The sequence below is a fragment of the Schistocerca cancellata genome, chromosome 2 (assembly GCF_023864275.1).
Source record: "Schistocerca cancellata isolate TAMUIC-IGC-003103 chromosome 2, iqSchCanc2.1, whole genome shotgun sequence".
In the NCBI taxonomy this organism is placed as follows: domain Eukaryota; kingdom Metazoa; phylum Arthropoda; class Insecta; order Orthoptera; family Acrididae; genus Schistocerca; species Schistocerca cancellata.
The window spans coordinates 367,628,414-367,656,196 of NC_064627.1; the positions used below are offsets into that span (position 1 = coordinate 367,628,414).

General features: G+C 40.8%; 1 protein-coding gene across 3 annotated transcripts in view; it reads right to left on the reverse strand.

The window, feature by feature from the left end:
• Nucleotides 1-27,783, reverse strand: part of LOC126161757 (hemocyte protein-glutamine gamma-glutamyltransferase-like) — a 174,488-nt gene that overhangs the window by 18,269 nt on the left and 128,436 nt on the right. For all 3 annotated transcript variants that reach the window (XM_049917809.1, XM_049917808.1, XM_049917810.1), the window contains 3 exons: nucleotides 27,211-27,465; nucleotides 22,142-22,310; nucleotides 7,379-7,476 (listed from right to left, as the gene is read on the reverse strand). In XM_049917809.1, coding sequence (XP_049773766.1) covers nucleotides 7,379-7,476; nucleotides 22,142-22,310; nucleotides 27,211-27,465 — 522 coding nt within the window. The remainder of the gene's footprint in view (nucleotides 1-7,378; nucleotides 7,477-22,141; nucleotides 22,311-27,210; nucleotides 27,466-27,783) is intronic.

Below are 27,783 nucleotides of genomic sequence, written 5' to 3' on the forward strand. Positions count from 1 at the left end.
GCATCCTGGAGCCGAACGTGACACCCGGATCGCATTACGGACTCAACACAACACAAGGAGCGTCTTTGAGTACCGTTACCAGTCTCTGAACAAGGACACTAGAGCAAAAACGGCCTGTCACAGAGGAGTTACTTCTACTACAGTCGCAGCAAGATGAATATTAACCTACAAAGCAACGCAATAAAAACTGAGAAAATACACTTTACTTAGTGCTCTTCCTGGAACGCAGTACCTGTTTTCCCATTTGAGGTCGCTAAATCACGACTACTCAAACGCAGTCAAGAGGTAGCTGTTAAGAATCCTGCACACGTATACTGAAGGAATGTTCAGCTCTGGAGTTCTGATGGCAACCCACTTAAAGTGGAGCCTTCTAGTTCAAGGTCACCAGACTATGTGCCATTGCCTTCGAATAACTCAAAACCTCACCGCAGTGCCTTATAAGGAAACGACATATGAAAGTGTTGATGATGATATCTCCGTCAGACAGAGGAGGTAAGCCCGGCGACATCCCGACTTTCTCTCGAAGAGTAGCAGTGTAACGCTTCTGCTATTCGTTCCTCCCCTTCCTCCAGGTGTATACTCATCTCCATCATCATATACGTAATATTACATACACTCAGCAAATATTGAAAGCATTAAATAGTAAAAATCACCAGTCGGCATTTTTGTTATATTTCCAAGACATTTGACTGCGTATATCATATTACTCTCTTAACAAAACTTAAATTTTAATGGACCCGGTTGCTTTGTTCACGACTGGTTTGAATCACATTGAAAAAAAAAGAAAAAAGAAAACAGAATGCAAAAAGTTGTGCTGAGTAATTTAAAGGAGAGAAAATTGTATTGAATAATGAATCACGATGGTATTCTGCATGATTCAACTCTGGGTCCACTGATTTTCCTTTTTTATGTGAATAACTTTCTGCTTACTATTCATCAAGCAGAATTGGTACTTTTTGCAGACGATACTCATGTTGCAATAAATCCCTTTAGACAGAAAATCAGCAGAAGAAATTGTTAACTACGTTTTTCAAAGAATTATTAAGTGGTTCGCTGGAAAAAGATTCTCCCTAAATTTTGAGGAAATACGCTGTCTTCAGATCTGTATAAGATATAGTTACACCAACAGCTGATGTAACACTTGAACAGGAGTCAATAAACAGAGGAGAATGCCCCAAATTCTTGGCTGTACGTATTGCTGAAAACGTGAACTGTGGAAAGCATATAGCCGGCCGGGGTGGCCGTGCGGTTCTAGGCGCTACAGACTGGAACCGCGAGACCGCTACGATCGCAGGTTCGAATCCTACCTCGGGCATGGATGTGTGTGATGTACTTAGGTTAGTTAGGTTTAAGTAGTTCTAAGTTCTAGGGGACTGATGACCTCACATCTTAAGTCCCATAGTGCTCAGAGCCATTTGAGCCATTTGAAAAGCATGTAACAGTTTCTAAGACAGTTAAGACCAGCTACTTTTGCTCTTTGTATAACTGCTAGTCTTGGAAACGAATCAACTTCCTGACATATTTTTCATATTTTCACTTAGTAATGTCTTTCGTACTAATATTCTGGAGCAATTTACTCCTCAGAAACAAAAGCGAGCAGTAAGAATAATATGTGGTGTTCACCCGTGGCCGGCATAGTAGGTATCTCCTCAAGGAGTTAGGCATTTTAACTGTATCATCACAATACATATTCGCTATTGAAATGCTTCATAAATAACCCATCACAGTCTGAGAAGGATAGTAATGTCCATGCCTACAACACTAGAGGGGGAAAAAGACCTTTATTATCCATCATTAAAGCTGTTAGAGGCTCAGAAAACAGTTCAGTATGCAGCAACGAAAATTTTTGAATATTTACCCAATAACATAAAATGCCTAACCTAGTAAAGCAAATTTCAGATCTGACCTAAAATCATTTATTGTGGACAACTCCTTTCCCGTAAACGAATAGTTGCTTAAAAACTGGTATATTGTAAAAAAAACTAGTATAGCTGCATTTTAGGACAAAAAAATAACATGATCATTAATATTAACACTAACCAGGTATACATATCCTGTAAGCTGACTAGTTCCACATCATTTCAATAAAAAAAAGTTGTTCAAACGATCTATGGAATATGTAATCAGCTGTCGCAGAAGAATAGTTGCGCAGAGATAAAAGATATAGTTACTCTTCTTCTGTCGTGACACATGTTACAAGGAAGGGACTGAAAATTAATAACCACTAAGACCTTGCTCGAGAGACAAAGAGAGTTGTCTCCCCTGATAATTAAGTACAAAACTATTAATACCGCCTTTTTTTATTCTCAACGAAATGCGATCTTCTTTTTCTTTTTTCTGGTATATTCATAACAAACACACTTCTTTTTCTTACAGGACGTTCCGAGACGTCTTGTAAGCACCAACAAGATATTTTCCATTACAGTCACACTACAAAGTTTATGATAAGGAAACATTAAAAGCAGTTACTGAAAAACAGATGCATACCATCAGAAGAATTTCTTGAGTTATGATTTTTTTCACTTTGTCTGGCCTTGCACACGACGTTCACAGCTGTCGTATATTAGAAAATTGAGCAATTACTATTGAAAAATCTTTTCATGTAACTGCTTTATACCTTTTTCTCTTTCTTAATGGTAGATCGCAGCAGCGACAAGAATACTGATTAATTTTCTAATGTCTCTATATCGCAGGACATTAAAACTGACCTGTATTGCTTTTGGTAAACTAAGTACTGTTTTTTAAAAGTGAAGATACTTATGTGACTAATATGGAAAGCTTACAGTCCTTTTTTATCACAAGTTTTCACTCATGGCAATGAAAAGTTTATTTTTAACGCAGAACGAGTAAACATGAAAGTTGTTCAGTGCACAATGGAGAGACGCACGTTGGAAACTATTGGGAGATACAGGAAAACAAATAAATTGGCCAGGGAACAGAATGAAATCGATGACGTAATTGTGATTTCAATAAAAAATAAAATGGTGGTACACGGGAAGTAAAACCAGGTGAATGGATTTTAGATACACCAAAGATGTTATTTTTGATTCAGAGAGATAAGAAAACCCCAAGACAGCGACCTGATAGAAGGTAGATGGATGACGTTAGAAAATCTTTAAGAGCAAATGGAAAGCTACAGCTGAAATCCGTAATGCATGGATAATTTTAGAGAAGATTTTCATACAGCTGTGGTTCCAAGCTTGTTCCTAAAGGAATAAAAAAATACTTACAAAAAAAGCACACTACAAAGTTTATGATAAGGAAACATTAAAAGCAGTTACTGAAAAACAGATGAATACCATCAGAAGAATTTCTTGAGTTATGATTTTTTTCACTTTGTCTGGCCTTGCACACGACGTTCACAGCTGTCGTATATTAGAAAATTGAGCAATTACTATTGAAAAATCTTTTCATGTAACTGCTTTATACCTTTTTCTCTTTCTTAATGGTAGATCGCAGCAGCGACAAGAATACTGATTAATTTTCTAATGTCTCTATATCGCAGGACATTAAAACTGACCTGTATTGCTTTTGGTAAACTAAGTACTGTTTTTTAAAAGTGAAGATACTTATGTGACTAATATGGAAAGCTTACAGTCCTTTTTTATCACAAGTTTTCACTCATGGCAATGAAAAGTTTATTTTTAACGCAGAACGAGTAAACATGAGAGTTGTTCAGTGCACAATGGAGAGACGCACGTTGGAAACTATTGGGAGATACAGGAAAACAAATAAATTGGCCAGGGAACAGAATGAAATCGATGACGTAATTGTGATTTCAATAAAAAATAAAATGGTGGTACACGGGAAGTAAAACCAGGTGAATGGATTTTAGATACACCAAAGATGTTATTTTTGATTCAGAGAGATAAGAAAACCCCAAGACAGCGACCTGATAGAAGGTAGATGGATGACGTTAGAAAATCTTTAAGAGCAAATGGAAAGCTACAGCTGAAATCCGTAATGCATGGATAATTTTAGAGAAGATTTTCATACAGCTGTGGTTCCAAGCTTGTTCCTAAAGGAATAAAAAAATACTTACAAAAAAAGCAAACCTTGATTGGAATTTTAATGTTTGTGTTTAGTTACCTACATCATTAAAATATGAGATCTTATCTCATGAAGAATTCTGACGAGATAAAGAAAATGGAGAAAGAAAACTGGCGTTCTACGGATCGGAGCGTGGAATGTCAGATCCCTTAATCGGGCAGGTAGGTTAGAACATTTAAAAAGGGAAATGGATAGGTTAAAGTTAGATATAGTGGGAATTAGTGAAGTTCGGTGGCAGGAGGAACAAAACTTTTGGTCAGGTGATTACAGGGTTATAAATACAAAATCAAATAGGGGTAATGCAGGAGTAGGTTTAATAATGAATAAAAAAATAGGAGTGCGGGTTAGCTACTACAAACAGCATAGTGAACGCATTATTGTGGCCAAGATAGACACAAAGCCCATTCCTACTACAGTAGTACAAGTTTATATGCCAACTACCTCTGCAGATGATGAAGAAATAGATGAAATGTATGACGAGATAAAAGAAATTATTCAGGTAGTGAAAGGAGACGAAAATTTAATAGTCATGGGTGACTGGAATTCGTCAGTAGGAAAAGGGAGAGAAGGAAACATAGTAGGTGAATATGGATTGGGGGGAAGGAATGAAAGAGGAAGCCGCCTTGTAGAATTTTGCAGAGAGCATAACTTAATTATAGCCAACACTTGGTTCAAGAATCATAAAAGAAGGTTGTATACCTGGAATAATCCTGGAGATACTAAAAGGTATCAGATAGATTATATAATGGTAAGACAGAGATTTAGGAACCAGGTTTTAAATTGTAAGACATTTCCTGGGGAAGATGTGGATTCTGACCACAATCTATTGGTTATGAACTGCAGGTTGAAACTGAAGAAACTGCAAAAAGGTGGGAATTTAAGGAGATGGGACCTGGATAAACTGAAAGAACCAGAGGTTGTAGAGAGTTTCAGGGAGAGCATAAGGGAACAATTGACAGGAATGGGGGAAAGAAATACAGTAGAAGAAGAGTGGGTAGCTCTGAGGGATGAAGTAATGAAGGCAGCAGAGGATCAAGTAGGTAAAAAGACGAGGGCTAATAGAAATCCATGGGTAACAGAAGAAATATTGAATTTAATTGATGAAAGGAGAAAATATAAAAATGCAGTAAATGAAGCAGGCAAAAAGGAATACAAACGTCTCAAGAATGAGATCGACAGGAAGTGCAAAATGGCTAAGCAGGGATGGCTAGAGGACAAATGTAAGGATTTAGAGGCTTGTCTCACTAGGGGTAAGATAGATACTGCCTACAGGAAAATTAAAGAGACCTTTGGAGAGAAGAGAGCCACTTGTATGAATATCAAGAGCTCAGATGGCAACCCAGTTCTAAGCAAAGAAGGGAAGGCAGAAAGGTGGAAGGAGTATATAGAGGGTTTATACAAGGGCGATGTACTTGAGGACAATATTATGGAAATGGAAGAGGATGTAGATGAAGACGAAATGGGAGATAAGATACTGCGTGAAGAGTTTGACAGAACACTGAAAGACCTGAGTCGAAACAAGGCCCCGGGAGTAGACAACATTCCATTTGAACTACTGATGGCCTCGGGAGAGCCAGTCATGACAAAACTCTACCATCTGGTGGGCACGATGTATGAGACAGGCGAAATACCCTCAGACTTCAAGAAGAATATAATAATTCCAATCCCAAAGAAAGCAGATGTTGACAGATGTGAAAATTACCGAACTATCAGTTTAATAAGTCACAGCTGCAAAATACTAACGCGAATTATTTACAGACGAATGGAAAAACTGGTAGAAGCCGACCTCGGGGAAGATCAGTTTGGATTCCGTAGAAATGTTGGAACACGTGAGGCAATACTGACCTTACGACTTATTTTAGAAGAAAGAATAAGAAAAGGCAAACCTACGTTTCTAGCATTTGTAGACTTAGAGAAAGCTTTTGACAATGTTAACTGGAATACTCTCTTTCAAATTCAGAAGGTGGCAGGGGTACAATACAGGGAGCGAAAGACTATTTACAGTTTGTACAGAAACCAGATGGCAGTTATAAGAGTCGAGGGGCATGAAAGGGAAGCAGTGGTTGGGAAAGGAGTAAGACCGGGTTGTAGCCTCTCCCCGATGTTATTCAATCTGTATATTGAGCAAACAGTAAAGGAAACAAAAGAAAAATTCGGAGTAGGTATTAAAATTAATGGAGAAGAAGTAAAAACTTTGAGGTTCGCCGATGATATTGTAATTCTGTCAGAGACAGCAAAGGACTTGGAAGAGTAGTTGAACGGAATGGACAGTGTCTTGAAAGGAGGATATAAGATGAACATCAACAAAAGCAAAACGAGGATAATGGAATGTAGTCAAATTAAGTCGGGTGATGCTGAGGGAATTAGATTAGGAAATGAGACACTTAAAGTAGTAAAGGAGTTTTGCTATTTAGGGAGTAAAATAACCGATGATGGTCGAAGTAGAGAGGATATAAAATGTAGACTGGCAATGGCAAGGAAAGCGTTTCTCAAGAAGAGGAATTTGTTAACATCGAGTATAGATTTAAGTGTCAGGAAGTCGTTTCTGAAAGTATTTGTATGGAGTGTAGCTATGTATGGAAGTGAAACATGGACGATAACTAGTTTGGACAAGAAGAGAATAGAAGCTTTCGAAATGTGGTGCTACAGAATAATGCTGAAGATAAGGTGGGTAGATCACGTAACTAATGAGGAGGTATTGAATAGGATTGGGGAGAAGAGAAGTTTGTGGCACAACTTGACTAGAAGAAGGGATCGGTTGGTAGGACATGTTTTGAGGCATCAAGGGATCACAAATTTAGCATTGGAGGGCAGTGTGGAGGGTAAAAATCGTAGAGGGAGACCAAGAGATGAATACACTAAACAGATTCAGAAGGATGTAGGTTGCAGTAGATACTGGGAGATGAAGAAGCTTGCACAGGATAGAGTAGCATGGAGAGCTGCATCAAACCAGTCTCAGGACTGAAGACCACAACAACCGCAACAACAACAAAGAAAATGGAAGTAATTTTCAAAATCAGCGTCATAAATTTATTCTGGAAAACCTATATTTGAGAAATGATCTGGCAAAAATTTTCAGAATGCACTTTTGTTCAGTGTACCTAAATACAGTTATGAACATCAGATTCTAAAATAAAGTTCGAAATCCTAATTAAAATTGTAGGAATTCTCGAACCACACTTTAGACATTCACTCATGAAAATGCTGTCAAATCAGTGATACGATACACGATCACAAGTTGTCAAACAAACCAGTTCTTACTAACTGAGAGACAATATGTAATGGCTAGAGTATGTTATGTTAGTGGTTGTGAGTGCGACCTGTTTACCTTCTGGGTCCTTGTATTGACTAGTGATGTCCTCCAGATCCGTGTCGCCCTCGTCATCGTCTTTCTCTGCGCTTTTCGTCACAATACGCTGTCCAACACTGAAAAACAAATATCACCAGTCAAAGTCTGCTAAAGTAACAAAAACTGTAACAGATGTTACTTTAAGTTGAAGAAACCCTCAAGGAGCAATAGAGTAAATTAGCCAGTTTTCGGACACATGTTCGCCTATTTTTGTATACTTACACAGAAACCACTGAGTGAATTTGTATGAATGTCTCCTTACTGTATTCACCGGTACCGTACAGGATTTGTTTCGTCGTGCCAGTTCTGGAATTACGCTTATTAAAATTTGATACAGTCCAATTTGAGGATCTACTTACGAGAAACGACAGGTGCTGACTAACACCTGCTGCACATATTGTTTCATCGACGATGGGTTCTTATAAGGTGTCACTAATGCCACTGTATGTTTTGTAAATACGCATATGCAGTTACTAATTAAAATTAATTATACACTACTGGTCATTAAAATTGCTACACCACGAAGATGACGTGCTAAGGGACGCGAAATTTAACCGACAGGAAGAAAATGCTGCGATATGCAAATGATTAGCTTTTCAGAGCATTCACACAACGTTGGCACCGGTGGCGACACCTACAACGTGCTGACATGAGGAAACTTTCCAACCGATTTCTCATACACAAACAGCAGTTGACCGGCGTTGCCTGGTGAAACATTGTTGTGATGCCTCGTGTAAGGAGGAGAAATGTGTACCATCACGTTTCCGACTTTGATACAGGTCTGATTGTAGCCTATCGCGATTGCGGTTTATCGTATCGCGACATTGCTGCTCGCGTTGGCCGAGATCCAATGAGTGTTAGCAGAATATGGATTCGGTGGGTTCAGGAGGGTAATACGGAACGCCGTGCTGGATCCCAAAGGCCTCGTATCACAGGCATCTTATCCGTATGACTGTAAATCGTGCAGCCACGTCTCGATCCCTGAGTCAACAGGTGGGGACGTTTGCAAGACAACAACCATCTGCACGAACAGTTTGACGACGTTTGCAGCAGCATGAACTATCAGCTCGGAGACCATGGCTGCGGTTACACTTGACGCTGCATCACAGACAGGAGCGCCTGCGATGGTGTTCTCAATGATGAACCTGGGTGCACGAATGGCAAAACCTCATTTTTTCGGATGAATCCAGGTCCTGTTTACAGCATAATGATGGTCGCATCCGTGTTTGGCGACATCGCGGTGAACGCACATTGGCAGCGTGTATTCGTCATCGTCATACTGGCGTATCACCTGGCGTGATGGTATGGGGTGCCATTGGTTACACGTCTCGGTCACCTCTTGTTCGCATTGACGGCACTTTGGACAGTGGACGTTATATTTCAGATGTGTTATGATCACTGCGAATTACTACATTTCAGCAGGATAATGCACAACCGCATGTTTCAGGTCCTGTACGGGCCTTTCTGGATACAGAAAATGTTCTAGTGCTGCCCTGGCCAGCACATTCTACAGATCTCTTACCAACTGAAAAGTCTGGTCAATGGTGGCCGAGTGACTGGCTCGTCACAATACGCCAGTCACTACTATTGATGAACTGTTGTATCGTGTTGAAGCTGCATGGGCAGCTGTACCTGTACATGGCATTCAAACTCTGTTTGACTCAATGCCCAGGTGTATCAAGGCCGTTATTACGGCCAGAGTTGGTTGTTCTGGGTACTGATTTCTCAGGATCTATGAATTCAAATTACGTGAAAATGTAATCACATGTCAGTTCTGGTATAATATACCAGTTTTTGTCCAATGAATACCCGTTTATCATCTGCATTTCTTCTTGGTGTAGCAATTTTAATGGACAGTAGTGTATACAGTTATTCCGTTTGGCGTTAAATGCGATTTCTATTATTTTTTCTTGCAAAACATATTGATAAACTTCATCATATTTCTAAAATACTTTTTTCTTTACACTTTTTTCAACTAAAAGTTTATTTGTTAAAGCAACTGACTTAGACTACAGAACGATATAGTAACATTTTATATTAGCGATAGTTGTGACAATAAAGTCTGGTCGTAGGTAATTGATATAGTTACTGAAATACTGATTATCTGTAACATTACTTACTTGGTATCGCGTTTTACAAAGCACTCATTGAGACTTTTCTACCTGTTTTTGTTTTCAAAAATGCTTTCTAGAAACACGTTTTTCGTGTATCTGTGTAGATATCAGGACCGATCTAAAAGTAGTAGCGGAGCAACTAACACCGACAGGCAGCATACAGAAATTGGTCAGAAACATGGAAACACCCTGAGAAACGCTTGCTTGAACATAAATGCAGATGCCAGCCCAGCCTGCTTGTTGCGCTGTTGTATTTGAGCACGAATGGCACCTGTGTTACGCCCTTAATACGTTGCTAGTGTCAGTTGTGGTCAGTGCAGTGTTCTTGTAGTTGTAAGTGTATTATGTCGGAGTTAAGTGAATTCGAACGTGTTCAAACTGTTGGCGCTCGTATGGCGGATGCGTCCGTAACCAGGGTATGGGAGGTGTTAGATGTTTCGAGAGGCTCCATACCGAATATTTAACCCCATACAGGGGAAAAGCGGAAAATACAAGACAAAAGACTGACAAAAATGTGTGAAGCGTGATCTTGACAAACGGCCATTGAAGAGGATTGTGACGGAAAGTAAGAGGACGATAACTCCTAAAGTTACTACAGAACTGAAGGTGGCACGCGCGGGTCCTGTCAGCACCAAAAGAACACGAAGGGAGCTCCAGAAGGAGGGAACTGCCGGACAAGATGGAATTCCAAACCACTCATCAATGACACAAATGCCTGTAACAGGAAAACGTGATGCTCAAGCTATAAAACCTGGAGAATGGAGCAATGGAAGAATGTCATTTGCTCAGATAAGTCTTATTACACACTGTTTTCAAATGCTAGCCGAACTTAGGTCCCAAGACTGAGACACGGCAGTGGTTCGGTTATGATTTGGACAGCCATATTGTGATATTTCATGGGCTCCATGGTTAATTTGCACGGTCGCGCTACAGCCGTACATTATGTGACCATTTTGGCTTATCGAGTCCACCCCATGATGAATGTTTGTTTTCCAATGGTGCTGTTATGTTCAAAGATTATACGGCCCCTATTCACAAAGCTCACATCATCCAGGACTGGTTTTGTGAGCACGAGGTTGAATTATCGCACCTTCGCTGGCTACTACGATCTACTACTTTGGAGAAAATGGTGCGTGATCGCCATCCAGTTATCGTTAACTGAACTTACCACTATTTTGCAGGAAGAATGGTAGAATATTCCCTTCAAATCTATACAAGACCCGTATTTATCCGTTTCGAAACGAATGGAATTCGTTTTGAATGCCATCGGTTTTCCTACACCGTAATAGGTATCGTAACGGGTTTTTGGTATTTCTATATTTTTTCTATCCTCTGTACGTATTTGTGTATCAATAATCGACTGCAAAAAGGCAGAGTGTAGTGCAGTAATAATCATATACAAACATCGTATACTTTCGGATGAAAGGTTGTGGAAGATAAGCCAGGTTTCAGCATACCCAGCAACACCCTGTCCCGTACGCAAGGAAACGCTAATGTTCGTTTAGGAGAAATCAAATAAAGATAAATCAAGTATCAGTACACATTTTAGCATCATTTTGAATCTGAAAAGGGGAGAATGGTCGCCCTCCTGAAAGACCTGTTGCCATACCATGATATTTCGTGCCCTACAGTTCAGCTACGTCAGAGACGTGTATGTGGAAACAGTTGATAAAACAGGATTGTCCCCCGATATTAGCGGTACCAGACCGCGAAATATGAACGTAGAATATGACCACTAAACTATTTAAGGGGCCACAACAGACTTTATTCCTCCGTCCACTGTGTTGCACTAGTCGACACCGTCTGCTGCAAGTTGGAGTGGTGGAACCCATACCATTATGTCTGCCTACACTTTCGGAAATAATAGACGCTTCAAACTGTAATAGGGACGTGGACACCTCTGAAAGCTGTCTCACGATTATAGCCGAGTACGTGTTACATACTGACCCGGTGTAGTAGTAGTAGTAGTAGTTTTAGTCATCCGTAGATCACTTTTACAAGCCTATTGGTTGTGGCGTCGTATTACAATTTAAGACCAGGAAAAATAACGCAATTCACATATGCTGGTATTTAAATAATTACAGGTCTAGTTTGACAAGGATGAAACATGTAGTCAGCAGTGATCTTAAAGGAGAAGCCATCCTGGCTTTTTCCTGAAGAAATCTAGGAAATCGCGGAAGACCTAAATCGGGCTGAACGGATGAAGATTGGAGCGTTCATCCTCCTCTGTGTAAAAGAGTGCTATGTTATTAGGTCTACCCCTTGTGTACAATACTGTTTAACAAAGAAGTTATGTAATAATGTAAAAGACTAGCGCAATATACCTCATACATTGCTCATTGACAGTCATTACACACGCCATGCACATTACATACGCATTATTTCATAACGAAACGCTACACATACTGTCAACTGACGTCAGTACCATAGTGAGGGAGCTTGGTTTCCATTTTGTTTACTGCATATTCCCATTTATTAGCCTGAAAATTAAGTCAGCATCTCTTAGTAGTAAGTGCGATATTGAGCTCAGATGGTGTATAATGTTATTATACGTAGCATAGCAACATTTCCAAGAAAAAAAGAAAAAGGAACTTAGTGTGAAAGTGTAATGTAAAATCATACACGTTTTATTATCATTATTGTTATTTATATGTGTTACATTTTTTATCAAACTCTGTTTAGTTTAAGTAATTCTTCATTGTATAGAATGTATTGCTTAACAGACACTCTTTAAATGTCTTTTTAAATGAGTTCACTTTAGTAATCTCTTTAATCTCCTTGGGCAATTTGTTATGCAGTTTTATGCTATTTGTTTATTCTTTCTCAGTAAATATAAGTTCATTACAGATCTTGATACATTGTCATGTACAAAGTTATCTGTGCAGTAGTTATCGCTGTTTTTTTCGATGTTCACAACTGACAGCTAGTCAGTTAATCGGCGCATCAAACTGTAATAGGGACATGGACGCCTCTGAAAGCTGTCTCACTATTATAGCCGTGTACGTGATACATACTGACAAATCGTGTGGTTAAAATGCTCCGAGTTTTGAACAGACCTTTACAATGAGCTCGGCTATTATTCTTGATTATTATTCTTTATGGCCCTTTCGGTAGACTGAAAATTGTGTTCATATGTCGTGCACTTGTTCCCTGAAAGAATGTTCATTGCTCAGAATTCAGTTATATGAACAATTGTAACTAAAGATCGGTGGCTGTTACACACTGATGACGGCATTCAAAGAGCATAACTACTTATGTTATTCTGTTTGCATGTATCTTTGTGTCTATATAATAATTCAGCTGAAAATCAGTATTTATTCTTAGACATTTGGTGGTTGTCACACATTCTATAGAGGTGGCACCTACTTTTCATTTAACAGTGGAATTTTCAAATTACAGTTGCGTCACTTATTTTCTTTACTTTCAGTGTGACTTTTGTTGTACGTTGACCATTTGCAAAGCTTCCTTGTGGGTTTCATTTGCTTTCTCTGCAAGGAATTTTCTTTTTCTTGTTTTCTTAGAGATGGTAACCCTGTTGCCACCAGGAAAGAGAATATTTTCCCTATGAGTAACACTGTAGAGAACAGTACTTGTCCTAATATGTTAACCTGAAGAATTACTATATTAATGTATTTTGAGGATTGGTAAGTGTTTCACTAAAAGTTTTGCCGTGTTTGAGATATGTGTTACCTCTGCTCTTTGTACTATGTCTGCACAGTAAGACTAGAACCATACATTATTATTCCTAATGACTGTAGCTTATTTAGTAGAATATTATGTTCAGCAGTATCAAAAGTCTCAGAAAAATCTAAAAATATGCCTGTGACGTACTCTCTTCGACAAAATCATCAAGTACCTCTTTCGTAAAATTTACTATTGCTGATTCTGTACTTCTATCACTTCGAAAAGCAAATTGTGATTCACTTAGAAGCATATATTGATTGAAGTAATTCATTAATCTGTCATTCATAATTAATTCTATTATTTTTTAGAATGATGAAAGCGGGGAAATCGGCCAGTAGTTTTCTATGTGTTTTGCACTACTTTCATTTAGCAGAGATGCAAATGTCGCCTGTTTTAAATATTTTGAAAAAAATTTACTAAGTGAATAAGTTGTCTATTACGTTTTTTCGGGGGGGGGGGGGACCTGTATACTTTGTTTGTTGGAATGTTTCAGCACACACATTAGTACTCCATGTGTACCTGCTGACATTTTGCCTTTCATGTTGTGTATAATTTTTTTTTGTATTTTACTGGCTTCATGCTCTTTGGATGGTTGTAACATCAGTGTATTTAGTGCACAGTTATTTACACAGTCGTTATATTAATTTTTCGGAATTTTTGTTGTAATTTCTATGCGGTACTTAAAAACTGCTCATCCACATAGTTTGGTAGGTATTGTGGAACATTTATTATTTTATTCCCGTCTCTCATCGCAATTTTAATATGCTTTCGTTCGTCTCCCTCAGTTTCCTATTTAATGATAGCCCGGAGTGTTTTTCTTTCGAGCTCTGCATTATACATCTTTTGCCATTAAATGACCTGCTTAAAGCCACCAGCATTTTCCTGTTAATCTTATTGTACCTTTCTCCAAGGAACTCAAGGGTTTTGGAGGGCTTCCTAATACCTGTTGTTATCCTTTGCTTTTGTAACACACAGATGCCGATGTGGGTACTTCGGAAATGTCTTTCCAAAGTTCAATTCAAATTATGTTGAGGATTTAGCATTTTCATTGATTTCTCCATAGTTTCATCACAATTTTGGTTTGCTAGTTCTCTTGAAGATACTTGTGTTTCGATTTCTGACAAATGTCTGCAGTTTGGGAATTTTTTCCATATCTGATTATACTGTTATTGTTTGCAGACATGGTCTGAACGTCGAAGCTCTTTTACAGCTACATCACACTATTCGCTGTCCATATTTGTGGCCACATAATCGTTGCTGACGTAGTCATGTTGTAACCCTTGTTGTACTATTGACCAACAGGGGCGTGCCAAAACTCTAAAGGATATTTATGAAGGTGTTATTAGTTTCATTTATGATAGTTGTGTCTATTTTTATACCTCCACACAAAACTACGTTGAATTTTATAGTTGAGACTTCATGTAGTACCTATTTTAATTTATTGAAAAAAGCATCCACACTACGTCTGGGTGATTGATACATATACAAAATGAATAATTTCTTGGTGATATCAAGCCCTGTTAATTCAATAGCTGATATTTCAAAGCTTTCGTCTTCATTTTCTTTACTTACTGAGAAAAATAAGGGCATATCTTGACTTAAACTGCGTTACTTTTCTGATATAAATGCATGATCCTCCAAGATTTGAAGTATTCCTATAGTAATAGTCTGTTCATTGATACAACACTAACACTAGACGTTATATTTCTATGTCTCTACACCAGCACTCAGTGGCACAAATTAACGTCAGTTCAAAGACTGGAGAACAACAGGATTTTATTTTTTTACTGATAACATGTTTTGTTGAGAAATGTACATATAACTTATTCCAATTGTAGTAGCTGTTTCATTTGGTGTATTAGTATATTTCATGTGAGTGCATTTTGTACAGCTTTTTTTAACTACCAGAGACAATCTTTACGCAGGTGAACCTGCTGTCTGGATTTATCCTAAAGAGACCTACTTCTCCTACCCATGACACTGCTATGAATCAGCTGCACCAGACTTCCGTTCCGACTCCTGTTTAGGTGTAAATCATGCCTAGTGGAAACCCATTTGTAGACAGTCCCGACTGGTGCCAGAGCAATATACGCAAAGTCGGCTGCTGTCAGTGCCATTTACAACTTCACATCAGTCTGCCGCACTGCACCACTAAACCGTGACCGATCATGACGCCAGAACACCTCGATAATGTGTACATTTATCCAGTAAGCATCCTGTCCATGTCACCACCTATATCATACGCCCCACCCCTGTCCAAACAGTTTCTCATCCCACCATCCCACATAGTACTCTTTTCAAAAATCTTTACATGTGCACTCTACTCCTCCATTAAAGCTTGTGGCTTAGCTAGAGGATATGCGACACACCATATATACACTCCTGGAAATGGAAAAAAGAACACATTAACACCGGTGTGTCAGACCCACCATACTTGCTCCGGACACTGCGAGAGGGCTGTACAAGCAATGATCACACGGACGGCACAGCGGATACACCTGGAACCGCGGTGTTGGCCGTCGAATGGCGCTAGCTGCGCAGCATTTGTGCACCGCCGCCGTCAGTGTCAGCCAGTTTGCCGTGGCATACGGAGCTCCATCGCAGTCTTTAACACTGGTAGCATGCCGCGACAGCGTGGACGTGAACCGTATGTGCAGTTGACGGACTTTGAACGAGGGCGTATAGTGGGCATGCGGGAGGCCGGGTGGACGTACCGCCGAATTGCTCAACACGTGGGGCGTGAGGTCTCCACAGTACATCGATGTTGTCGCCAGTGGTCGGCGGAAGGTGCACGTGCCCGTCGACCTGGGACCGGACCGCAGCGACGCACGGATACACGCCAAGACCGTAGGATCCTACGCAGTGCCGTAGGGGACCGCACCGCCACTTCCCAGCAAATTAGGGACACTGTTGCTCCTGGGGTATCGGCGAGGACCATTCGCAACCGTCTCCATGAAGCTTGGCTACGGTCCCGCACACCGTTAGGCCGTCTTCCGCTCACGCCCCAACATCGTGCAGCCCGCCTCCAGTGGTGTCGCGACAGGCGTGAAAGGAGGGACGAATGGAGACGTGTCGTCTTCAGCGATGAGAGTCGCTTCTGCCTTGGTGCCAATGATGGTCGTATGGGTGTTTGGCGCCGTGCAGGTGAGCGCCACAATCAGGACTGCATACGACCGAGGCACACAGGGCCAACACCCGGCATCATGGTGTGGGGAGCGTTCTCCTACACTGGCCGTACACCACTGGTGATAGTCGAGGGGACACTGAATAGTGCACGGTACATCCAAACCGTCATCGAACCCATCGTTCTACCATTCCTAGACCGGCAAGGGAACTTGCTGTTCCAACAGGACAATGCACGTCCGCATGTATCCCGTGCCACCCAACGTGCTCTAGAAGGTGTAAGTCAACTACCCTGGCCAGCAAGATCTCCGGATCTGTCCCCCATTGAGCATGTTTGGGACTGGATGAAGCGTCGTCTCACGCGGTCTGCACGTCCAGCACGAACGCTGGTCCAACTGAGGCGCCAGGTGGAAATGGCATGGCAAGCCGTTCCACAGGACTACATCCAGCATCTCTACGATCGTCTCCATGGGAGAATAGCAGCCTGCATTGCTGCGAAAGGTGGATATACACTGTACTAGTGCCGACATTGTGCATGCTCTGTTGCCTGTGTCTATGTGCCTGTGGTTCTGTCAGTGTGATCATGTGATGCATCTGACCCCAGGAATGTGTCAATAAAGTTTCCCCTTCCTGGGACAATGAATTCACGGTGTTCTTATTTCAATTTCCAGGAGTGTATTATCAATATATTTTCCAGAGAATGAATACTGATGAGGCCGCACTTGTCTAGAGGAATCAGCGTAAGACGGCGAGTTAAATATCATACCCTTTCGTGTGAATAACATGACAATCAGTAAGTAGCTTTTGTGCAGACGACCATGAGAGCTGAAACACTAATTTCCCAAAAGTATCATCATAATCCTAGCATTAGAAAATGCAATAACTAATAATATAATAACGGAGTTTTTAATAGATTTTACTAGACACATGTAATGTTGCACAGTATCACTGTACGACAACTTAATACACTTACAGAGTCCTTTGTTTTGCTTTCCTCACTATTTTTTGTAACCCATTACCGTGATGTGTTGCTATGATCTGCTATTAGCTACTGTGTGGCCTGTATCATTATTGTTTTCTAATGGCTACGCCATGTTGGTGCAAGTACTTAACTCCACTCTCCATTTCTTGAAAATTTGACTCTTTGTTATTCACAACATACCTGTTATCATGTTTTATTTATCTGCCTTGTCTTTTTCCAAAGTTTTCCCTTCCAAAATATTTGTTACAAATTAATTATGTATAAATATCCAAATCTTTCCTTTTTGTGGTTGTTATCAGCTTCCTCTGTTTATTGATCTCTTTCAAAACATCTTGATTTGATTTGATTTCTGTCTAGCTTCTAGCTGTCTTCTGTAAGGCCACATTTTTATCGCATTTTCTGCCTCTTGGTGACTATATATATCTGCCTGTCTTCAACAATGTCTAACTTTCACAGTCATACAGAAGCACTCTCTAGCTGACTTTCTTGACGATTGCTGATTTTTTTAGATTAAAAGATTTGTGCAACACTAACTGTCTAATTTAATTAAAAGTACGTTTTGATGCTGCAATTTTTTTCTGATTTCCAAGCAGTACCTGTTGTCTTCTGTAAATAACTAACTGTATGTACGTCTTATATTTCAATTGTTTCTATTTTAATGTCAGGTGAATTTGCTTCACAACATAATTCTTGTTTCTGAATACTACTTTTAAATTAAAACGTTTTTATAAATGTCGCGAATTTAGAAAATGTGACAGTTTTGAAGGTAATATATTAAAAAATATATAATTAGACAGTGAATGGGATTAACGTTCATTTTAACTCCTAATTTCTGATGTTTTTGTCCTGAAAATTGTGCTCTGTATCCACTAGCATCTGCGTAGTCATGGTAACCAAATGTCAGTAAAATAAAATGTAGTCGAAGTGTGATGGTTCGGCGTGCCATTGAACACGACAGCTCGGTTCTTAATACCTGTACAGTAACTGCTACATCTGGCAGCACTTAGAGCCCGGCTACAACCCCTTCCTTAAGCAACTATTACAGGATATTGCTCAGCCATATGAAGCAACAAAAGTGTAAGCCTTCTTGGAAGAACGATTGCATGTTCGGCTGATACGTTGTCCGTAGAACATGTTTTGTGCACAGTTGGATCGTCGCGATCGTACACCAACCACCGTTGACCGTTGTAGCGATCGTACACCAACCACCGTATGACCGTTGTAGCATCACATAAAAACCACACACGGATTAACTGTTGTATAGGAACGTATCTACGCTCTTTTTGGTTCCGTGATGAGAAGTTCAAAACATGTGACTGCAGACCAAGGGGGCAGCATACTGCACTTAATTCTCTTAATCGGATATGCTGTTTACTTTTGCAATTCTAATCATTTGTTTGGTATAAACTTGATTTTCCAGAATGAGATTTTCACTCTGCAGCGGAGTGTGCGCTGATATGAAACTTCCTGGCAGATTAAAACTGTGTGCCCGACCGAGACTCGAACTCGGGACCTTTGCCTTTCGCGGGCAAGTTTGGAAGGTAGGAGACGAGGTACTGGCAGAAGTAAAGCTGTGAGTACCGGACGTGAGTCGTGCTTCGGTAGCTCAGTTGGTAGAGCACTTGCCCGCGAAAGGCAAAGGTCCCGAGTTCGAGTCTCGGTCGGGCACACAGTTTTAATCTGCCAGGAAGTTTCAAACTTGATTTTGTTCATATCATCCACCTTGATATCCTCGTTTCCGCAATTGTTAGTATAGTTTTGTAGCACAATACGTAGTACATGAATAAAGTCGCGGCTGTAGGTAGCCACATGTAAAAGCCAAGAGATTCCAGTTTCACAGTGCATGCTCAGTCGACTCTAGATCTGTTGTACAGTTACGTTTTACTGCTACTCCAGTGGCAGGCAGCTAATTGAAATTCCATTAAGAGATTATACAGATGACAGCACAATATTCAACAACGTAACAGCTCTTGTTCAGGGCGTGGTGATGTCACCCACCACACATCAAAATGCCGAACAGGTGAGCGATGGAGTGATCATGCATATCGCGTAGTACAAAGGAATGTCACTCACCCCACCGCCTCTTATGACACTTGACAGTGACAGCGCATTGAATTGTGAGGGCGTTGTGTGCAAATACGACTGCCAAATAGCTTTGAGACCGAGGCTGATATATTGGTCTAGCAACCGGTAAATTCTGTCTATAGATCTCTGAAGACGCACGTCATGATTCGACCTTTGCCTTTACCTATAACCGACGCAGTCTTCAAATTTTGTCTTACGATCTTGAGGAGCTGCAATAGAAATTCAGAGAATAATTCTATGAATAATTTATAGTTCAATTATGTAATAAGTCAACCATCGGGCATGCATTCGTACAAGATAGTAACGAAAAAACACACTGTATTTCTGAAAACAGCAGTAATTTCTCTAATCGCTTGAGGCAAATCTTGTCGACAAGAGGTAATTAGAGATGGAAACTCCGATGGGGGAATAACTGGAAAAGAAAACAGCCGTGCCAATTCAAATGATCCATCCCACCATTCGCCTTAAGCGAAAAGGGAAATCATGGAAAACCTGGAACTGTATGGCAGGAACGGGCACTGAACGCTGTTCTCCAGAACAGTTGTCCACTGCCTTACCGCTGTGACACCACAGATAGTCTCCTGTAAAAAGGCAAGGCCGACTTCCTTCTTCAATCTGAGCTTGGCTTACGCCTTTAATGATCTTGTCGTCGACGTTCCTTCCTTTTTACCTGCACTAAAGCACCTAAAATGAGCACTTAATTTATTTTGGTGCTGTTGTAATCTAATTTGTAAAGATATCTGTACAAGTACTTGTCGAGTAATCCATATGTCACATATTACTAGAAAAATTACTTAATTAACTTTCAGTTGTTTCACAAATGGAGGATGGAAGACACAAGGATGGAGGACGCAAGCCATGAGTGGAGGAATTAGGCCTAGAAAACTTCGTAACTATTTGGTAAGAAAGACTATTGCATTTGTGAAAACTTTTGAAGCATTTGATTGTAACTTTCCCTAACAAAAAACATGTTCCTGACATGGTAATAACAAAAGTCACACAATATCCAAAAATGTGACGTAATGGAGATATCACATCGCCTTAATTCCAGAACAGGGCAGTACAAAACTACATAATCTTACAAAATATCCGAAATGCTAAAAAACAATGGTAACTGACGTTCGGACCGTTTTTCAGCGGTCTTCCTCAGCATCGAAGAGGACAGACAGACTGATCTCTAAAGCAAGGGTTCAGTTTTTGAAGAAAGGAAAGTCTGTGCAAAGTTTCTCCCGCGCACCATGTCTCCCGAAAAAAAGCAATGAGACGTGGACGTCTGTCGTGACATGACTGAAATGCAAAACGAGGAAATTCACATGTAGGGTCAACGCGTTGATGACATAACCGGCATTCAGAATTTTAATTTCAGACCGATGTGGCACATGAGTTGAACAACATTCCAAAGAAGGACATTTCTGACGATTTCACATGGCTGTATGAACGTTCTGTGCATTGTACTCAGGTGCGGAGAAGATGGGGGCTACGTAGAACAACTGAAACATTACAACTAGCATCATAACTTTCATCTACTTTTTATTAATTCAGTCTCAAAACTTTTTGTACCGAGGAGTAGTCAGTAGTATTTGGAAACGTAGCGTCTCCGTACTAAAGAAACAAACATAAAAAGTAATAAATGATATAACGCTCTTTCGCCCGTCTCATGAATGAAGTAGCAATGGTAACTCATCGTTGATCCGGTAATAATTAAAAATTTAGCTAATTTGGTCACAGTGCACGATGTATACCACTGTTGTAGTACTACAAGAGGAAGTTGATCGTTAGTGGAAGAATATACGCAGTGTGAACGATATATATGTAAAACGTGACGTTTAGTTTGTCCGTTGGTGTTGACCACAGTTATCGCATGTGTTGTGCGATGAACAACAGGAAGGCATCTTGACGAACTCTGATAGTGCTGACAGCCTCGGACGTTTCCACCCTTTTCTAAGCACACTTTGCGGCTGTATCCCTATTAAACGTGATCTAACCCCTTCGGAGCTAGTGCGACTGCGATTTTCGCTTTCGTGTACAGGTCGTAAACACTGTACGAAATCTGAACGTGATCAGTGGCAGGAAAGGCATCGTCGAGCCCAAGGGTGATGCGCAAAGAGCAAGGTTGTACGCACATTCGAAAGAAATTTCAAACTTCTGCATCATAATGAGTGGAAGTTACAGGGTTTAGAAGAAGTGATCCTTTAATTCTGTTGCACAGTTTAGCTAATAAGCACTGTTTTAAGCTATGCGAGCAGGTTGCAAGCATCACAGTCGATTTTGTGCTGTTTTCTGAAGTTGCGCAACCAAAGCTGATGTGTGAGGCAGTTCTTGTGAAACGTACGTACTTTACAAGCAGGAGGCTTGTATTCATTGCTTGTTGAAGATCTCATAGTAACTTGAAATTTTCTTTGCTGACTTCTGGTTGCATATTTCAGAAATGCTTAGCATCCTATACCGTCTGCATTGAGAGAAAAAGGAATAAGGTAAAGGTTTAACGTCCGTCCACAACGAGGACATTAGAAACGGAGCAAAAGCTTGATTTGGAAAAGATGGGGAAGGGAAGCGGTAGTGCCCTTTAGTAGGAATCATCTGAGACGTCGCCTTAAGTGATTTACGGGTATCATGGAAAACCTAAATCTGGATGGCAGTACGGGAATTTATTTAATGGTTATCGCATTTGGAACACTGAGTGTAGAAATTTTTTGTTTTCATATACCAGGTGTGGTCTGGAAAGTATTAAGATTAGTGAACTATTCTACTAACTGATACTGGTTGATGGAGAGCCTGGAGAATCCCCACTCGGAAGTGTTGTCCTCTATGAAGTGACAGAGGTCTGCGTTGACCTCCGAGAAGACGAAGGGCGCGTCGTACTGGTAGCCCACCTCGCCGCGCTTCACCGCCTCCACAGACGCCGGGCCGCAGCGGTAGCGCTCTGCAGCACACGCAGTGAAATCACCTCCACAGAAATTATCTGCCGACCGTATTTTAATACAGGCAAATCACTCAATTCAACAGTACGTTGGACAGTGGTTACAGTTCATCACCGTATTATAAATCAACATTACATATCTCAACAGAAACGTTCTTTTCGACATATAATTTATCATACAAGTTACGAGTTTGAGTTTTTATTCGAATCAGTTTCGTCAGTACAATTTGTTCAGCTTCAGCTCACTTGTCAATATAACTTCTGCCGCACACAATGTTATTTTGTTAAGTTGTAAAGCTGATGCTAATCACAAAGCAACGTAACAATGGTGATAATGTGATAGAGCTGCTCCTTTGTAAATATTAACGCGTGTACACACACACACACACATACACGCGCGCGCGCTCTATCTTTGAATCAATGTGAACAGCGAGCTTAGATTATTGTCTGATTACGATATTGTCTGCAAGGTACTTTAGTCATTGATTAATTTCGAGGGAACAGGCCAAGATATTCATTATTGCAATATCCAAACTGCTTTCTTTAACGAAGGATAAATTGGTTTTTCAATGAAACATTAGTGATTTATTGCTGCGCGCAACCACATCGATTAAATATTTGTGGACAAGGCTACTAAGCGGTATGAAGAGTGACGCATACATTAACTTCGTTGCAGGAAACATAGGGATTACTTTGAGCCATTCTAAGATTTCTCTGAACCCGCCAGTTTAGCCGAGAGCGCTTATGCGCTGTTTCCTGGACTCGGGTAGGAGGCGCCGGCCGCTGATCGTATCTACCTGGCAGATTAACCACGAGGGCCAGCCTGGATGTGGTTTTTAGGCAGTTTTCCACACCCCACTAGGTGAATACTGGGCTGGTCCCCATATCCCACTTCAGTTACAAGACTTGCAGACATTTGAAAAAACGTTCGTACTATTTCGTGGCTTAGACTAGACGCAGACAGTAGCGGTACACTACTATCGTCCCAGGGGGTACGGGGTGGCGACAGGAAGGACATCCGGCCACCCTCTGACACTAACATTGCCAAATCTATAGTAACAGGGCCGACCCCGCGTTGAAGAAGGACAACGGCCCAAGAAAATGATGGTGATTCGAAGAATGCTCTGAAGGAGTGTAAAAACTACAAAGGAGATAGCCCAAGAAGATAGTATGAGATTATAGGTAGAGTGTTTGGAATGTGTATCATGTATAATTAAAGAAGATTAATGGAGGGATTCAGAGAGGTGCACTAGATTCTCAACTGGCTGGTTAGGTCAGTTCGAGAGATGCTTAGATATCTTAAATGGAAATCGTTGAAAGAAGGAGAGCTTCGATAGTAAAATCTTCTGACTTGTTAAGTGTCGTCACATTCCTCTTCAAACATCTCCAATGTTCGACATTTCGAAAGGAATATGATTGGAAAGGAATATGACGTGGCGTAACAGATAAGAAGATTTTACCTTCAATGACAATGACTACGAAAACCTTCAGACTCACAAAGGGAGAGTAAAGTAAAACTGTCCTGTAAAAGATTTTATGCACCTTAAGATAGGCAACATCTTACCTGGACGTGGATGATGTAAGTTGAGTTGCCTTCTCAAGGCGTATAAAATATTTTCTGGGACAGGTTTATTTTGCTCTCCCTGTATAAAGTGAACTTCCTTTTCGCGAAAAACATTTGGGATACTTCCCACACTGCAAAACCACAAAACTGTCTCCAGCTTATTTTTCGTAAACTGATCATAAGAACAGAATAAGAGAGATTAGAGAAGACACAGAGGCATAAAGACAGCTTCTTTGCATTACATAGCGATTGCTGAAGAAAAGGCACAATTAACGGTGCAAAGTCTCATACAGTAGAAGCGGACTATGTCGTTTCGTTTTTCTCTACTTAATTTTACTCCTCTACATCGGTAGTGAATTAGCAGCAGCATTGTTGTGGCTTTTCAGTCAAACATATTGTTATATTGGAGAAGTCTTAAAACATGAAAAAAAAATTTTTTTAATGTTTGTCACCCAATTAAGCATGTTATCTTGAGACGGTGAGGGTAATATTGTTAAATTAGCTATCCGAGAATTGAATAATGAGAAAGGATCTTCGCGTGTACGTTGCGAACTTCCTATTCTCAAACAAGTATTTTATTTTTAATTAAATACTATTTATTTGTACTTTTATTCACCTCAATAGAGCAAACAAAGAGGTTTAACGGCACATTCAAGTTGAAAGTATAAACAATGCATTTGTGACCACGCATATTTTATAGCAAAATTGTTTGATTGGGGCACCGCAGAGCGCTGTAGTTGCTGCCTGACCCTGGTCCCGCAAGACCGGTGAACTTTTCGACTCATATAGTTAGAAAATATGAGACGTAAATTTTATCAAAATAATTTTAGTTCTGCGAAATAAAGGCATTTTATATTAAGGCACACATTAACTGCACTGTGACACACAGTACTATAACGTGTAAATGTCGAATGTCAGTTTGTGTTCGAAAGTGTTCATGAATATATTTATTAAACTTGAATCAGTGTTAGACACTACATGAAACCAACAGTATTACAAATCTGTGTCTGCTTCCTAAAGCAAAACAAAAAAGTAAGGAAAATTAGTCAAATCAGAAAGTCGTGCAATGTGTAAATGGTAAGTAGAGATGAATATTCTGTTCTAGTTAAGTGCTCATTAGGTGAGGCACGAAAAGTTTGCAGGAAAATGGGAATGGGCGAGGTGTTGGGAGTATGCAGTGGGAAATGAAGTGGGCAGTAATTATACAAGGTGTGTGAAAAAGATTAATCGAAATTAGCGAGACTATATGTTCCACGTGAATGAAGATAGAGACACTCGGGATACATTTCAGCTTATGTATCGAAACTAAAAGTTTACTTTGCTGTCTGGTGTACGAGTAAGTTGCCGGTTCACGTGGCGCCAGTTAGCATATTGCTGGTGCGGCAAGCTCGCTTGTTGATTACAGTTAACACGTTCCTGGATATTTTGCAGATGTGGAGTTTTCCACAACTACCAGAACATGCTGAAAACTTCATTTTGCAACAGAACGGGAATCCCCTGCACTCGCACCTGCACGTAAGCGCATTTCTTGACAATGAGCTGCCTGAACGACGGATCGGCACTAAGGAACATACGGATCTGGCATTACAACAGTGGCTTTTTATGGGCTTGTAGAAAACTCTGTGTATGTGCTTCTCCTTACACAACAACACCGATGAACTGCACAGCCGCTCAGTAAACAGCAGTCAACACAGTGATTGAAGAAATGCTCGCAAAATTATGGGATAAGTTTGACTTGTGTCTGCATGTTTCTCGGGCTTCTGGTAAACAATTATGCAAGGTAGATCCAAAGTTTGATCGTAACATAATTATAAAAAGTACTCGAAGGTTCTACATGCATATGTTTAAAATAAATCCCCTTATAAAATCGAATGGTTCTTTTCGTAGTGCTATACGCTAGGAAAATTTCATCCGAATTTTCAGTCTTCATTCATGTAGAAAATATAATCTTGTAACACTGGGTGAATCTTTTTGAGGACTTCCTGGACGACATGTCAGCTCTTCAAATTTGAATGTCGGTAGTGGGAACTCAAGTAGTTGTTAAGAAGCAATGTTGCAGCTACACTGATGATCCAAACCATTACGACAGCTACCGATCGCAAGGTTGAATCTCACCTTGTGGTGTTGCGAGCGAGTAATGATGTAAGGAAAGTGTATAAGGGGAGCGGAGGCGAATGGGGAATCGTTCTAGCTATGACAAGGGGCCGCAAATGAAGAAACCCACCAAATACGCGACTTTGATAAAGGGCATATTTTTATGCCCCTGCGACTGGAAACGAGCATCTAGCAAATGGCGAACCTCGTCGGTTGTTTACGTCATGAGCATGATGGTAAATGGTTGCGGGGCAGTGAAACCACAACCAGGCGACAAAGTTCTGGAGAACCACGTCTCTTCAGAGAACGTGGAGGTCAGAGGCTTGCCTGCTTTGTAAAGCAGGATAGACGACTATCTGTGGCAGATCTGACGATAAAGTAGTCGTACAGGCACAATTGTCTCGGAGCACTTCGTTCACAGCACATTTCTCAAAATGGGATGACCGAACGACCTCGTAAGTTTCGATCGCAATATGCACGAGATCATCGAAATTGGACCATGTATCAATGGAAACGTTTCGTCTGGTCAGACAAATCACATTATGGTACAGTAAACCGATGCCCGGATATGCTGTCATCCAGGCGAATGGTTGCCCGAAACATGTTCTACACCGTGAACGTAGGCCGCTCAGGGCAGTATTATGGTACGGGGGACATTCATTTGGATTTCCATGGGATCTGTGGTTGCAGTCGAAGGCAGCTTGACAGCTGTCGAATACGTGAACATTATTGTGGGTCACCTAAATCTCTTCATACTACATGTCGATACCACGAGCGATTGCATCCTCCAGCAAGATAACAGTCCAAGTCACAAGGCCAGAATCGTGCTACAATGATCTTGGGAGCATGATGGGGAAATCACGTCGAGGGGCACTAAGTTCACCCGATCTTAGCTCGGTGGATTACATCTGAGACGCTATCAGGCGCCAACTTAGCGTCTATGAACAACGGGCCATTAATTTACAGGAAATGCTTGAACATTTGTAGACACATCAGATGCCACGTACCTGCAGAAACTTACCAAGGACTTGTCGAATCAGTGGTACACAGAATCGCTGGTGTACTGCGTTCCAAAGCTAGACGAAAATTAAACACTTGGTCATAATATTTTGGCTCAACAGTGTATGTGGCGAATGAGGGTCGCCAATATTTGGTGTAGTGGAAGGCATTTTTGCTTAAAGTGTGTAGCACTGGGTGAGGTGGGACGGATTTGTGGATTAGGTATTGCAGATTTGAAGTGCTTACCGTCGCTCTTCTCTTGTGGAGTGGCGTCGATGACCTGCCAGCCGCCGTATCCTGGCGGCAGGTCGGGCCGCTGCATCCAGACCTCGTTCCAGACGTGGAAATTCCAGCAGATGTCGGGCCGGCAGCCGCCAGGGCCGCACGCCATCTGCTCGCCGTCTCTGGTGAAGTACTTGTCCAGCGTCAGCGAGCGGTTCGTGTCGTGCGCCGACACGTAATTGGTGATGGAGCGGCACGGCAGACCCAGCGCCCGACACACTGCAACCCGCGCAACGCCACTTGAGGAATGGCGACTACGCTGTCAGCATTATAAAGCTCAGTGTGTAAGCAGGGCGATAAAACTTACTGTCTAGCCAATACTAGCACTTAAATGGCTGCGAGCTCTGATAAAGTCGCATCAGTTAATTCTTCAAGTGTAAAAAGACTCCGCCCTGTCCATTGCCTAGTATGAGTCACTTAGAAGGGACACTAACAGTAATTGCGAAGAAGCACTGTTATAATAGATGACGCAGGACACCAAAGGAGATGTTAAAGAGGAGGTCGTAAGACGGCTTGGTACGGGAATGTTTGATGTGG